The sequence below is a fragment of the Phocoena sinus genome, chromosome 1, assembly GCF_008692025.1.
Source record: "Phocoena sinus isolate mPhoSin1 chromosome 1, mPhoSin1.pri, whole genome shotgun sequence".
Taxonomy (NCBI): Eukaryota; Metazoa; Chordata; class Mammalia; order Artiodactyla; family Phocoenidae; genus Phocoena; species Phocoena sinus.
The window spans coordinates 78,891,063-78,907,489 of record NC_045763.1 but is presented as its reverse complement, the minus strand read 5'-3'; the positions used below and the strand labels follow the sequence as shown (position 1 = coordinate 78,907,489).

At 38.2% G+C, this 16,427-nt stretch overlaps 1 protein-coding gene across 1 annotated transcript in view; it reads left to right on the top strand.

The window, feature by feature from the left end:
* The first annotated feature begins 4,977 nt into the window (after positions 1–4,977).
* Positions 4,978–16,427, top strand: part of LOC116759855 (small nuclear ribonucleoprotein E-like) — a 138,226-nt gene continuing 126,776 nt past the window's right edge. Inside the window, exon 1 of the mRNA XM_032644076.1 lies at positions 4,978–5,151. Within this exon, the coding sequence (XP_032499967.1) occupies positions 4,978–5,151 (174 nt within the window). The remainder of the gene's footprint in view (positions 5,152–16,427) is intronic.

Genomic DNA, 16,427 nt, shown 5'->3' with positions numbered 1-16,427 from the left:
TCATAGTGAAGGCTGTATTTGTTATCTACGATTGATACAATTCAAAGAGAACTTTATTTAAAGGTTTGCTCCAACTTCAGTTAAGGGTGGGGACTTTCCTCTACATGTTAGCTTAAGCTGAATTAAAACACCAGCTAAGCTCACTCACCATAGTCAAGATATGGAAACAACCTAAGTGTCCATCAACAGAGGAATGGATAAACATGTGATCTTATGTATATCTATGAATATTATTTCAACCTTAAAAAATAATCTTACCTTTTGCAATAACATGGATGTACCTTGAAGGCCTTATGCTAAATGAAATAAGCCAGATAGAGAAGGATAAATACTGCATGATTACTTACACATAGGATCTAAAAATGTCAAACTCATAGAAACATAGAGTAGAAAAGTAGTTGCCAGGGCTGAGAAGGTGGGGGGAAATAGGGAGAGGTTGGTAAAAGGGTACAAACTTTCAGCTATAAGATGAATAGGGTCTGAGGATATAATGTAAAACATGGTGACCATAGTAGTTAACACTATTATATAATTGAGGTTTGCTGAGAGACAACGTAAATGTTCTCATCTCCTCCAAGTATAACATAAGTGTGAAGTGATGGATCCTTTCACAGTGTAAGAGTATATCAAATCACCACGATGTATACTTTAAATATCTTACAATATTATTTGTCAGTTATACCTCAATAAAGCTGAACAAAAATACCGGCTAAGAAAAATTCTATGTCTAAGGAGGGTCTGGGTCTGAGATTATAAGCATTTTAGATGACCCATTAATTGGGTATAATGTTAGAACTGTAACTGAACCAGGTTCGTTTTGCCCAACGCCCAACATGCCAAAACGCTGAGATGCCAAAATTTTGTAGCAGAAAGGGGTTATTCTCAAGGCAGCCAAGCAAGGAGACAGGAGGACAAATCTCAAATCTGCCTCCTCAAGGCAAGGGGCTGGGGTATTAATAGGATAACGAACGAAGAAGCAGAGTGGTGCAAGGTGTGGGGCGTGTGAGAGTGAGGGGAAAAGTGATTGGGAAAAGGTGTGGTAATTGTCATTCTGCACAGGTGTGACTAGGCTACAGGCACATTCTGAAGATGGAGTTTCAGCAAACTCCACCCTCTGACGTCAAAATGTCACCTAGTGGACACTCACGCATGCCCAGTTGAAGGGTCAGTGGTCCTATCCAGTCTTAACCAGCTCAGCTCGTCTAGACACAGCTGCCTTCAGGATCCTGGAAAATAACTCTGGCTGGCATTATTGTTTAGGCCACATGCAGCTTGGAGGACAAGTCATCTCAAAACGACCTTAATTAGTTAAGGCAGGTGGCATGGATTTAACCCATGGTTTCAGAGCCCCAACTGGTAGAGGTTATTCTGGAATCACTGATGAGAGAACATGTCTTCTCTACCTTTCTCCTGGGTAAGTTAGCCCTTGCCTTGTTAGGCTTGACTAATACACATTTTCTGCTTCATTTTTCCTCTTCTCAATCCCGAATCCACCCATGGGGTTCTCTGGTCCTTGTCCTTGTGTCTCTCATAGGTTCTGCTTGAAAAATTGTTTCTCTTGACCTGCCCCGCAATCTGAAGCAGCATAAATGCTATTTTGGATTTCGTGTCTCTTTTCTTTCAAACTGCTTTGCCATTCATTCTTTGAGAAGGTAGTTTTTCTAAACCCAACAGGCTTTACCATATTTTGGTGTTCCACTTAATTTGATGTGACCAACATTTATTGAAACCCCTCGGTATAAGGTGCTACATGGAGGGTCTGGGAACTCCAAGGATGAACAGGACAGTTACTTGGCCGTGAAGCAGCTCAGATGTGAGTGGTTAAGGTAACCGAGAAGTAAATAATTGTCTTCAAGGTAGTAATACGGAATGGAGGTAGGGTCAGGGCTCTGAGGAAAGAGACTGAATGATCAGTTAAGCAGGAAGGAAACTTAACTGAGTGTTAAAGAACCAGCTGGAGTTTGTCAAGGCAGCGAAGGCGGCCGTGGACTAGAGTGGAAAGAGTGTGGGCCTTGTAGTCAGGTAACCGATTGAGAATCTGCCACTTACTTGCTGAGCCAAGTGTTTCACCTCTCAGAAACTCAACGTTCAAGAATGATAGTAACTACCTTGCAGGGCAGGTGGCCGTATATACCTGTTAGGGTACCACCAACTAAATACACATCTGCACTTTTTGCCCAAAGTTCTTTAGATTTGGGAAGGGAAGAATTTCACCTCTGGCTACTGCCCACCTCTCAGTTTTTTCCTTCAGTGTGCCTGGAAGAAAGGTCACGTCTCAGGGTGAGGTCTACAATGAGGCAGGGGCTGGGGCAAGGAGGAAAGCAGAAGTTCCTGTACTTGGGTGTGTGTGTGTGTGTGTGTGAGTGTGAGTGTATGTGTAGGGGGTTGTTTCTGACCTTTTGTGTCTTTCTGCCCTGGTTTACTCACAAAGAAAAAGGGATAAATTTGGGAGGAAAAGTAGAAAGACCTTTCTCCTTTCCTTGTAATCCTTCCACCAGCCTATTTCTATGCTTAAACTTCCTGGCAAACATTAAGTATTCAATAAAGTTATGATGAGCCGATGTTAAAAAAAGAAGCTGGGAAAAAAGGCAGATGGAATAGAAGGAATGTAGTTTGAAGAGTTCCTTAGAGCTTTGGCATTTTTTTTTTTTTTTGAGGATAAGGGTCATATATTCTATTCTTCACGTCCTCCCTCTCCCCACGATTGGTGAATGGTTTTCATGTAAAGAGACATATCATATGAAAATCAAAAGCATCTTAACTTGGTTTCCTTTTGGACACAGAGTGATATAAAAGAGTTAACTTTGACTGATTAAAAACATAACAACAGGGAACCCAAATATGCTTATGATAAACTTCTATGCAGTACTGTGATACGTCACTGGGGGACTGAAATAATAAAACATGTGGAAATGAGAGAAAAGGGGAAAATGGAAGAGAGAAAGATGGGGAGAGAAAGAGAGGCAGAGAAAGAGAGGCAGAGGAAGTAGGGAGAGAGAAAAATAAACTGGAACAATGAACACAGAATGGGAGAAAGAAGGAAAAAGAAAGGGAGGGATGGTAAGAAGAGAGAGAAAGGATCATGAGAGAAAAAGGAGAGAGAGCTTAGTATGTGCCATTTAGGACACATTTTTTCATACTGAGGGATTCATTTCTGCAGTGGGTTTCAGAGTGTTTTCACCTCATCATATTTCCTCAAAATTCTCATAAGCCACTGTTTATAGCTGTTTAACTGCTGCTTACCTTTGGATTTTCAAGGTCTTGACTTGTAATGAGATAGATAATCACAGTAGCCCATCCCAGGAAAATAATGTTTCTCTTGGCATATTATCTCTGGCATATATCTGGGCCCTGAGAAAGGATTTCCATGTTCCTACATTGAGAAGTTGGAAGGTTTATCGAGGTTGTCTCCTCTCAAGGGCAGGATTTGATTTTTTCCCCCTAAGATACCGTTATATCTCTTAATTAGGTAAGCATCATTTTCTCTAACTTAGTTGCACTTTTAAAAAGATAAATCTTGTTTAGTGTTCTATTTCCTACTGGAAAAAACTGTTCTTAAGTCACAGGAAGACAGCACAGCCACCAGCTTCGAGCACTATAAATGAGAGCCAGGGGCGGGGGACTTGGCAGGAAAGGTATTCATGCGAAGTTATCAGCTTTCATTTTCAAAAAATATTCTTCTGTTAAATTAGTGAATAAACTAAAGTTGAATTGAGAAGGGAAAATAATACTGAGAAAGTAATAGTCTGAACTTCCTGTTTTATGGCGGTTTCATGAATTTTTAGGAAACGTCTTGCAATGAGAGGAACTGTGACTTTACTGCAGCTTTGAAATGTAGGCTGAAAACAGGGAGATTTTTTTCTGTTTGTTCTTCTGCTTGTTTCCATTTCCATGAATAGCTGTCTGCTTTGGGGACTGTCTCCCACTACAGCTTGCTGTGCTGTTTTAGTTTGGCTTTTGAATATCGATAACCAAAGATGTTTACTGTCCTTTAGTGAAAAAAAAAAAAATCTTGTGTTTATTTCTTAGGTGGGGAGGGGAGGGCAGCCAACATACAGTTTTGGAGTCTGTATTTAAAAAAAAGTCACCCTTCCTATTTAGCACTGTCCTTCATAATACAAATTGCAAATAAGGCAGCGTGCCAGTGCAGAAAAGTAATTTCAATTAAAATTCCCAGGGCTTTTCAGGGGTGACACAGGAGTCAGTCTTAACACATTGTCCTTGAGTCTAGGCACAGCTTACCTGGAAAGCTTTAAAGAGGGACAGGTAATTTAAATGTCACCTCCCTTGTCCCTCCTGCCTCCCCCCACCCCACCTTCCAAGCCATAAACAAAGCAATGACTGCCCTTTCCACAAAAAAGGAGGTTCAGTGATCACTTGTCTGGAAAAGCTGGTGATGGACTATTAAATAATGGTTTGTGAAATCACTGCATAGTTCAGTGTTACTTGTTTCTGCAAAAGTATTTCTGGTTTACCCAGTTCTGGATAAAAACAGATCATTTGACAAGGCCCCAGGGTAAACAATGTCCCTGATAGATCTTCCCTTCTGTCTTCTGGTCCAGACCTTTGCATTTTCTGTTATTCTGAAAAGGAGGCAGGGGATGTGTGGACACACGATGGGAAGAGGAGCTAGTGGGCTGCTCTGGGGTGTTGGATTATCTGGTACTAAAGGTTGGAATGGCCTGTCCTAAGGGACCCTTTGCCCCCTCCCTAAAGGATCTCCCCCAGCACCTTGTCACAGTGTTTAAAAATCACATGACCATGCTCTCCTGTAAGTTAAGGCTGCTGGTAAAATCAGGATTTGCTTTGGAGGAGTAACGTTAAGCTGATGTCTCTCCTTACCATTTTAGATCACATAATACTTACATTTATTACGTGTTTATTTATGAGCCAGGCACTGTGCCAGAGACTTTGTCCTTATTATTTACCTTCATAAGAGTGCTACAAAACTGATACTGTTATGATCTTCAGGCTATGATGAGGAGGCTAAGGCACTTGGGGTTATTTACCAAGTCTCAGAGTTCACAAGCAGAAGAGCTAGGTTTGAACTTCGATTCTTTGATCCCTGAGCTTGTGTGTTCCTCCTACATGGTATCAACAGAGAATGGGGTCCAGAAAAAAGAGGGTACAGGACAATTAAACTTTGATGTGGTGAGTTGGGGAAGGTGTCCAACAGATGAGGGAGTATGCATGAAGGGAAGACTAAGTAGAGAGAAGGTGGCGTGCTCCTGATCACCACTGGCGGCTTGGAAGGGAAGGGCTAGTGGAAATGATCATGCAAAAAGGGAGGAGTGAAGGAGGCAGAACATTAATTTCACAGATTTGCTTGTGGCCGACCTGATGGAATCATCTTCTCAGATGTCTCCTTGATCCTGAAATTGCGGGACTTCTGCCCTTCTTCCATGTTTGTCATTACATGGTTTACATGTAATTCTGGAGCCATGAAGTCTTGTGATCCTCACAGACATTTTAATTCCCTTTTGCAGTTGAGGAACCTGAGAGGCAGGGTATTGGTGACCAAGCCAAGGTTAGAACTCACGGTTGTTTGCTCTGAGCCTGGGGCTCTCTCCGGCACACCCTGGGCAGCCCCCCAGTTGTTGCCCCGGATTGCCCTGCAGGCCACTCCTCTTTCCTCTCATACAGAGCCCTTTCCTTTCGATTTGCTCTTGTTTTAGCCTTTCATTTCTACTAGATGATACAAATTATACTCACTACTCCAATCTTCATCTGATATTTGGGTTCTGTTAATTCATTGTTATGTGGAGAATGCTTTCAGTAAAACACAACAAGCTGCAGAAAATATAATTCTCCCTTAATGTATATTTACTAAGTGTATTTATTATTCATCAGGATGTGCATTTTAAAATGTGAGTCTAGATTCCCTCACTTTTAATCCCAAACAAATGTTAAAAGATTTATTTTTATAATAATCCTGGGATGAGAGCTAAGTAAGCCTCCCTAAACACGGCTTGCCAAGTGGTGGATGTTAGCTCTATATCCACACCAGAGGCTCGATCTACGGTTGCTTGTTGTTTCTTACTGTTTCTAGTGGTGAGACACAGAAGTGTATGAGCACACCAGGACCCGTCAATACCTGCAATTTGTTGGCACTGACTCTAGGGAAGGAGTATTGCAAGGGAAAATGCTAAAGTCCCATTTCTTTGCAAGATATAGATAGATATTGTGGGAGAAATAGAGTCCGATGGATGAAGAAAAGGGAATATGTGGGCCAAGAGACAAGAAAATGCACAGAAGTAAATTCCAAAGGCCTCAAGGTGCTATCCATTTGCAAATGTTTGAATAGTATATGAAGAATTAAACGTGAATGCATTAAGCATCTCAAAATGAATAATTTCTACTTTCCTATCCCGCAAGAAGGGAAGACTCTAGGGTGCCGGTGCCAGTGTAAGGTTCATACGGTGGAGGATCCTTACTAATCGTTGAGCATCAGCTCACATGATGATGCGACAGGGTGTGATTGCCAGCCCTCTCTAGCCAGTCAGAGATCTGTTTGAATAGCATGCTTCAGCTGACTTTAGTAAGGGCCTTCCCTCATTAGTGGTCTTTGTTACAATTCTAAATGACATGTATTTTACACATTCCCCAAGTTCCCAGAATGTAGAAGTTTTCTGGTTATCAATTTGAGAATCTTTTCTTATTTGTAAGGACTCGTGAAGAGCTTCATTTCTGCCCAAATAATGTTTTTGTTTCTTTTTGAAGTAGATTTGTAACACCCATAATACATTAATAATAATCAATGTTGAAACATGAGTTAAAAATAGTTCAATTAAAAACAAGTTCAATTTAAGGTGTCATTCAACACAAATTTGGAATACTTTCTTCTTTGAGTTTGAGCATCACTACATCTAAAACACCAGTATGGCCAGTTTTTTCAGCTAGAGTTATAAACACAGTAAGAATGGAAGTTAATAAGAGAGTGATACTACAGTTTTATCCAAAAATTGTTGTTTTCCTATACTGGATAGAGTGATTGAAACTAAAGCAGAGACTGATCCCTATGTTTTTTGTTTTTTGCGGTTCGCGGGCCTCTCACTGTTGTGGCCTCTCCCGTTGCGGAGCACAGGCTCCGGACGCACAGGCTCAGCGGCCACGGCTCACGGGCCCAGCCGCTCCACGACATGTGGGATCTTCCCGGACCGGGGCACGAACCCGTGCCCCCTGCATCGACAGGCGGACTCTCAACCACTGCACCACCAGGGAAGCCCCCCTATGGTTTTGAATATACTCTCATATGAGTAGAGGCAAAGATGAAGGACAAGGAATTCTATTGTCCAACAGACAGATGAAGAGTCCTATAAGCTCCATTTTGTGATGATAAATTCTTCAAGTAAAGTTTCAATGGAAAGAAATAATTTAGGGGAAATACTTGCATTGCATTAAAACTTTATGGTGTGCAGTAAAGGGAGGAAAATTGAACATGGTTTCTACTGCATTTCAAATTTAATCCCACCTTGTGTATAGTAGTATACCAATTGGATAATAATTGAGGTTGAAGAGTCAGATTTCTCCAAAGAATCACTTTTATTCATGTAATATAACAATTTGAAAAAAAAGTAAAACAGTTTTTAAAGAAATCATGACAAATAGCCACTTAATAAAATTAAAAGAAAAATATGACAGCAAATCAAATCAACTATTTGTACGGTGGTTACTCTTTGACCTTTGTCCAAAGCCTCTCTGTTCAATGCCACCATTCCTCCTTCTCTGGAAGATTTCCTATTGACCAAGACCTTCCAAATTATTTCATCTGACTGAGAACAAAACCATCCTCTTTACTGTGAGATACTAAGTGACATGACCTCTAAATTCTTGCTATAGCCTTAGCATTTGATAAATAAATAGAAATAATTGGGTATGTTTTGCTGAACTTGACAGCTGTAATAAATGTCACTGGTGTCATACAAAACAAATTATAAATTATTTTGAAAAGAATTGTTTCAACTACAGAGCAGGCAGTGAAGGAGATAAATGGGAAGGATTTGCAAGATGGCATTTCTATAATGACATCATAAGAGCCAAAATGATTTCAGTAGCAATTCTACACATGCCAAGAGGAGGAGAAAACAAAGTTGCAGGCCTAGTATTTCTATGGTTTTTCAAAACCCCATTTTCTTTACTTAAAAAAAAATCCTTTCTTAGGTGACTGCAGAAAATAAAAGGCGTGGTGGTACAGAGATTCAAATCAGGATAAGAATTAGTTTTACTTGTGTGAACTTATGTTACCTGTCTATTTAGTTTCATGAGACCCAGTGCTGACCAAAACAACAGTCAGGGGCAAGATTACTTGGATTTTACAATCCTTTGTTTCAAAATAGTGCAGATGTGAAAATAACAATGGTTTAGCATGCCATGCTACACCAAACAGGTTTTACATTTTTAGTAAAATATCCAAATGAGCATTGTATCACTGCAATGTTGTCAAAGGTTATGTTTAGTTCATGAGACAAGCCCAAAACAATGTTTTTCTCTCATACAAATTCCCAGGGTGAGAAAAAATTTAAAAAGCAAATTAAGTGGAGAGAAGTAAATGAGACATTATTTCTCCCAAGTTGTTTTATTGCTTGCCAGGAAAATCTCTTCAGGAGATGGACTGAAAAGGAAAAGACTTTTGTAGTGAGCATCTGAGCCACAACAGATTTGTGGGTATTATTGGCTTTTTCAGACATCAAAAGCAAACTGTGTGAAAGATGATGGAGGTGCTCAAACAAGAATGGGGAATGAAAATGAGCAAATAGAAGATCATGCTCAATAAAAACACAAAATGATAATCAGAATAAATGAGACTATCAGTGCACAAGTAGAAGAATATCAACTAGGAACATCTGTTCAGGTGAGGCTGAAATTAAGAGAATAATCAGGCTTTGGTTGTGTGCATTTGGAAAAAGTCTATGAAAGATATGATGAGTAGAATCTCATTCTTCGCCCATGTGGAATGATCATATACTATCTTTGTACTTTCATTAAAATTGGGTTTTGTGGCTGTGGATGTTATACCTTCCAAGAAACATAGGTTTGCATAAGAAATGCAATTGGATGTGCATTGCAGATTAAAAAAAATTTAATGGTGCAATGAAAAATTCTCTGAGAAATATGCAAAGATATAGTAGTTATGGAAAACATTTATAAGTGAGCCTCCAAATGAATGAGATCACAATAGTATCAGGCCACAAAAAAATTTGGAGAAATAACATACATACAGCATACAGAATATTAGAGTTAAATATATTGATTTCTGGTTCTGGAAAAGATAGGATGCCTGTACTCTTCCCTATTCCTCCTGCTAAATACTGTTAAAACTCTGGAAATTTCATATGAAACAAATGTAAGAAAATTCTGAAAGATTGGCAGAAGAAGGCACCCCAGTTAGGAACTCTGGGGCCTGAGGAACAGCATGGTGAGGAGTTTCGTGGGTTTTATATTTGCCACAAATATCCCAGACTGGTGCTGGAGAAGCCAGGAACCTAGAAATGCCAACATTACAAACCAAAAAAGTCCCCCCAAAAGTCTGCTCTCTCTAGCAAAAGTCCCAGAAGGGTCCACCTAGTAAGACAGAAAACTTTTAGAAAATAGTCCCCCTACTCTAGCCAAACATCATGGGAAAAAATGGTGGTCTTCCTCCCACCCTTGCCAGCAAAGGCTGAGTGGGGAGCCAGGACTTCCACTCCTACGTGGAGGTAATGAGTCACCTCTCTCACTCCTCACTAGGGTTGTGCCAGAGAGGCTGAGAGGGGATATGGGGTTTGCTCCTCCCCGCAGAGGTCATGAGCCACTGTCCCTGAACTGAGGTGTTAGTGGATGCCATGTGTGGAGCGCTGATAAAGCACCTTGTCTTTTCCCAGCTGGGATGATATCAGAGGATGCCTAGTAGGGAGACTGAATTTCCATTCACACCTGGAAGAAATGAGGCAGCTCTCCCTCTCCCGGCTGGTGCTGTGTCAGAGGAAGCCAGCTGAAACAGAAGACTTAAACTAGATCCCAATTTCTCAGAGCAGAATACCGACAATATCCAGAATTCAATAAAAAATCATGCATCATACCAAGAGTCGTGAAAATCTCAGCTTGAATGAGAAAATACAAGGAACAAAAGACAGCTCCAAAATGGCATAAATATTGGAATTATCTGACACGAGTTTTTAAAGCAGCCCATCGTAAAAATGTCTCAGTAAGCAATTATGAACACACTTGAAACAAATGAAAAGTATCAACAAAGAAACATTGGGTGGGTCAAAAAGTGCCTTCAGTTTTTTTAAGTAAAAATAAAAGACACATTTTTCATTTTCACCAAGAACTTTATTGAGCAATGTAGTCACCCTTTTGTTCCACTACCTTCTACCATTTTTCAGGCAACTTCATAATTCCAACTCCCCAAAACTTTTTATCTTTTCGAGCAAAGAACTGTTCCAGATGCCTTTTACAGTCTTCCAGGGAATTGAAATTTTTTCCATTAAGGGAATTTTGTAAAGACCTAAATAAATGGAAATCTGAAGGTGCAACGTCTGATGAATACGTCGGATGAATCAGAGCTTCCCAGCCAAGCTGTAGCAGTTTTTGCCTGGTCATCAAATAAACATGTGGTCTTACGTTATCCTGACGGAAGATTATGTGTTTTCTGTTGACTAATTCTGGACACTTTTCGTAGCGTGCTGCTTTCAGTTGGTCTAATTGGGAGCCATACTTGTTGGAATTAATCATTTAGTTTTCTGGAAGGAGCTCATGATGGAGGACTCCCTTCCAATCCCCATATACACAACATCACCTTTGGATGAAGACAGGCTTTTGGTGTGGTTGGTGGTGGTTCATTTCGCTTGCTCCACGATCTCTTCCATTCCACATTGTTGTACAGTATCTACTTTTCATCGCCCATCACAATTTATGTTAAAAACAGAACGGTTTTTATTACGTTTAAGTAGAGAAGCACATTCAGAAATATAGTCAAGAAGGTTTTTTTCGTTTAACTTATGTGGAACCCAAACATCAAAATGATTCATGTAACTAAGCTGGTGCAAATGATTTTCAATGTTTGATTTGGATATTTTGAGTATGTCGGCTATCTCCCATGTGGTATAACGTTGATTGTTCTCAATTAATGTCTCGATTTGATCGCTGTCAACTTCAACTGGTCTACCCAATCATGGAGCATCGTCCAGCGTGAAATCTCCAGCACAAAACTTCACACACCACTTTGGACACGTTTGATCAGTCACAGCACCTTCTCCATAAGTCACACCACCTTCTCCATACACTGCACAAAGCTTTTTTTGCATTTCAGTTCTGTTTTTACGTTTCTTGAAAGAATAAAGCCTAATGTTGCTTTTTTTTCTTCCATCTTTTTTTTTTTTTTTTTTTTCGGTACGCGGGCCTCTCACTGTCGTGGCCTCTCCCGTTGCGGAGCACAGGCTCCGGACGCGCAGGCTCAGCGGCCATGGCTCACGGGCCCAGCAGCTCGGCGGCATGTGGGATCTTCCTGGTCCGGGGCACGAACCCGTGTCCCCTGCATTGGCAGGCGGACTCTCAACCACTGCGCCACCAGTGAAGCCCTCTTCCATCTTTAATACTAAAATGGCTACACAAAAATTCACCACTTTTGATAAGTCTTTTTTTAAAATGCATGATGATATGACAGCTGTCACATACAATGTAACAAAATTGTTTGGAATGAAGTTAAAGACAGCTAAGTGCTACTAGAGCCATCTCATGGAAAAAACCGAACAAACCTTTTGGCCTACCCAATAGAATATATGAAGAAGAACCAAATGGAAATGTGAGAATGGAAAAAAACAGTAACCAAAACTAAAAACGTATTGGATAGGCTCATCGGTGTATTAACACAGAACAGAGGAAAGAATATGAACTTGAAAATAGAGTAATAGCAATTACCCAATCTGAGAAACAGAGAGAAAATAGATTAAGAAATAATGAATAGAGACTCAGGGACCTGTGGAACTATAACAAAAGATCTGACAATCATATAAACCAAGTCCCAGAAAGAGTGGAGGAAAAGGGTGGGGCTGAAAAAGGTATTTTCAAAGAAATAGTGGCTAGAAATTTCTCAAGTTAGGCAAAAGACAAACCTACAGATTTAAGAAGCTGAGCTAATCTCAGTGTTAAGTCCAAAGACATCCATGCCAAGACACATCATTTGAGGCAGCCTCAATAAGAAGGTTGCTTTTGTGCTCATAAGATTGCAGGAACACTTGCAGAACATCCTTCAGAGGCTTCATAAACTGGAAATACAAGCTACTTCATAGGCAGGTTTCTACGTTGTCTTATCTTTTTTACCCCCAGTCGTTAATGCTGTAAAATGGTGCATAATCTACGTTGATCACATTTACACAAATCAATGTATTTTAATGACTTTTAAAATGAAAAAGACCTACATTTACAATAAGTAAGAAATTCACTTATTTTTTAATTTAAAAAGACCTGTTCTGGTTGAAGAACAAAAACAAAAAATAAATCATATTAAATTATTATATAGTATTGTTATGTGCAAGGCATTGTGATTGCTGTCACCTGAATGTTTTAGGGGAATATGTAATCTCTCCAGGTCAAACGTAAATACTGGTGGTGTTTTGTGCTAGAAGCCTCATGTTGTGGGGAAGAAGGAACGGGTAGAAAGAACAGTATTGAGAGAGAGATCGCAATTTCAAATTTTGCCCAGCTGTCGTGACTAAAATCTCCTACTGCTGAATATGATCGCTGCAGGAAATTCTATGTGAAAAAATAACTAGTACACAAGTCTCTGAAAAAAATCACCACTAACTGTTCCGTAGTAGATATACAATAAATATTTGGTGAATGAATATATAAAGGAAAGAATAAATAGCACACTTAGACGTAAGGATTTAATTTTCTTTTTGACAACAGTTGTGAAAAACAGACTTGCCTAGTGCTAAGAGTACTTATAATCTTGTGTATTATGTTTAAGCCTATGTGTGTGTTTTAAGAAAGATTTTTCTATCCCAAAGTCATAGATATCTTCTATATTTTCCTTTAGTTGAGTATTTTGATTGCATACGTGCTCAGTTTCAGAATAAATCTTAACTGGCAACCTTTGAAAACCTCATATAGACCTTTCAGAGTCTCATGCAGGGGCTGCATATTTGAGTGACCATATCCTCTTCGACCAAGGTGGTTTTTTCAAGCCAGTATGGTGAATAATAATTGCAATGATGTTAACTTACATTGCAGAATGCAGTGTTTTCTAAGGGCTGTTCTGAAGAGCGCTAGCTGTCTGGGATATTAATACATGTTACTCGTAACAGTATGTGCAATGACAAGATTAAAAATTTAAGCCCATATATTAATGTAGAAATCCTCACCTTTAATAGAGAAGTTTTAAACACTCTGACATGCCCATATTTCAGAATCTCTGAGATACCTTTAAAAAACAGATTTAAAAATAAACGAATGTATATAATGAAACAGAAACAGACTCACAGATGTAGAGAACAAACTAGTGGTTTCCTGTGGGGAGAGGGAAGGGGAGAGGGGCGAGATAGGGGTATGGGATTAAGAGACACAAACTATTGTGTATGAAATAGATAAGCAACAAGAACAGATTGTACAGCACAGGGAATTATAGCCATTATTTTGTAATAATTGTAAATGGAATATAATCTATAAAAATATTGAATCACTATGTTGTATATCTGAAGCTGATATAATACTGTAAATAAACTATACTTCAATTAATAAAAACAGATTTATTTTCTTCACCCAAAAGTGTATCCTCACCTCAAGACTACCAGGTTGCTGGGTATGTGGGGTGAGAGGATGAGACTGTATGTTGATTCTGATAATGTCTTCCAGATGTTGCTACCCCTCTCCACCAACCTCCTTACCAATCTTGAGAATCACAGGTGTAGTGTGTTAACGTGCCAGTGATTCTCCAATGCAAAAATAAGTTTCATGAACTCCTGTAAGCCCAGAATCCTATTTTCATGGAGCTGAGGCCAGTAGATTGTAAATATTTGGGAGACTCTAAATCTGGATCTCCTTCAGTAGTCAAAAGCTCACATTGAGCTAGGCTATCAGCACAAAATTTGTTATGGAAGAATCAACAGCATTAAAGAAATTGGACACTCACCTCTTCAAGATTTTCATAGAGTTATAACTCCATGTGTTCTATGGAGAAAAATGATATAAAAGATATAAAGGTTTAGTTTAAGTAATATGAAACTCTAGGTCAACATGAACTCTATAAAAATTTATAGTTCTTTTTTCAATAATTTAAATTTGTTTTTGAAAGTTCATATTTATATAAAAAAGGAGAGGAACACTAAAGCTGGCATAATACTGTCAGCTGTTAGCCATATGGAAAAATTTAAATTGTCATAAAAGCTGGCCAGTTATAAAATGTTTTAGATAGATTTTTTTAAATGACATTTTAAGCATTTGAGCAATATGCTCAAAAATACATTCATGAACTGCATTAGCAATTGCTTTGGCTGTAATTTCACATGGTCCTTCCATATGTAATTAATTGTTCTTTGAACTGACCTGTGTAACAGGCAATGAAATACATTTTTGATGGGAAAATTTTAAAAGGGAAAATTTTACAAGAATACATTTCTTAATCTTCATCTGCAGATACCTGTGTGTACTATTAACTGGATGTAGTTCAATTAGCTATCATTTATGAAGCACTTACTCTGTGCAATAAGCCCTGCAATGTAGATGGTATTATATACATAAAGGGACAGGATAAGAACATTTTGCCTAAGCATAATTTTAAACCTGGATTTGTCTGGTTTCAAACTTTTTTTTTATATTTTGCTTTTAAATGAATGTCATTAAAATCATCTGACCTCAAAAAATAATATCTTTTCATAGTAGAAAATTTGGAAAATATTGAAAAAAAATAGTGATAACAAAATATTAAAAATACATATCACCAGTAGTCCCACCATCAAGAAATAACCACCTTGAATATTTTGAAGTATTTTCCATTCTTTTTTAAAGAATATGCATATTAAACTTTTAAAAAAAAGGGATCATGCTATTTTGTGACTTTTTAAGTTAACAGTATTTCTAGAACATTTTTTCATGTTATTGAATACTCTGACAATTTTTAATAGCTGCATATTATTCCATTCTATGGGTATTCCATAATTTAATTACCCCATTACTTTTGTTTTTTTATTTTATTTAATTTACTTTTGTGACTTTTTATTGAAGTATGGTTGATTTACAATAGTATATTAATATCAGGTGTATAGCATAGTGATTCAGTATCTTTATAGATTATACTCCATTAAAAGTTATTACAAAATAATGGTTATAATTCCCTGTGCTGTACAACATATCCTTGTTGCTTACCTATTTTATATATAGTAGTTTGTATCTCTTAATCTCATACCCCTATCTTGCCCCTTCTCCCTTCCTCTCTACACTGGCAACCACTAGTTTGTTCTCTATATCTGTGAGTCTGTTTTTCTATATACATTTACTTTTTTATTTTTTAGATTCCACATATAAGTGATATCATACAGTATTTGTCTTCTCTATCTGACTTACTTCACTAAGTATAATATTCTCTAGGTCCATCGACATTGCTGCAAATGGCAGAATTTTATTATATTTTATGGCTGAGTAGTATTCCATTGTATATATATAACACATTTACTTCATTTGTCTATTGATGGACACTTGGGTTGCTTCCATATCTTGGCTATTATAACTAGTGTTGCTATGTACATTGGAGTGCATGTATCTTTTCAAATTAGTGTTTTCATTTTTCTGAATATATACCCAGGAGTGGAATTGCTGGGTTATGTGGCCATTCTTATTTTAGTTTTTTGAGAAACTTCCATACTGTTTTTCCATAGTGGCTGCACTAGCTTACATTCTCACCAGCAGTGCATAAGGGTTCCCTTCTCTTCACATCTCACCAACATTTTTTATTTGTAGACTCTTTGATGATAGCCATTCTGACAGGTGTGAGGTGATATCTCGTTGTCTTAATTTGCATTTCTCTAATAATTAGTGATGTTGAGCATCTTTCTATGTGCTTTTTAGCCATCTGTATGTCTTTTTTGGGAAAATGTTTACTTAGGTCTTCTGCCCATTTTTTGATTTTTTTTTTTGATATTGAGTTATGTGAGCTGCTTATGTATTTTGGATATTAACCCCTTGTTGGTCATATCATTTGCAAGTATTTTCTCCCATTCAATAGCTTGTCTTTTCGTTTTGTCAATGGTTTCCTTTGCTGTGCAAAAGCTTTTTATGTTTAATTAGGTCCCATTTGTTTATTTTGCTTATTTATTTTTCTTTAGGAGACAGATACAAAAAAAAATTGCTATGATTTCTGTCAGTGTTCTGCCTTCAGGTCTTACATTTAAGTCTTTAATCAATTTTGAGTGTATTTTTGTATATGGTGTGAGGAAATGCTCTAATCTCATTGT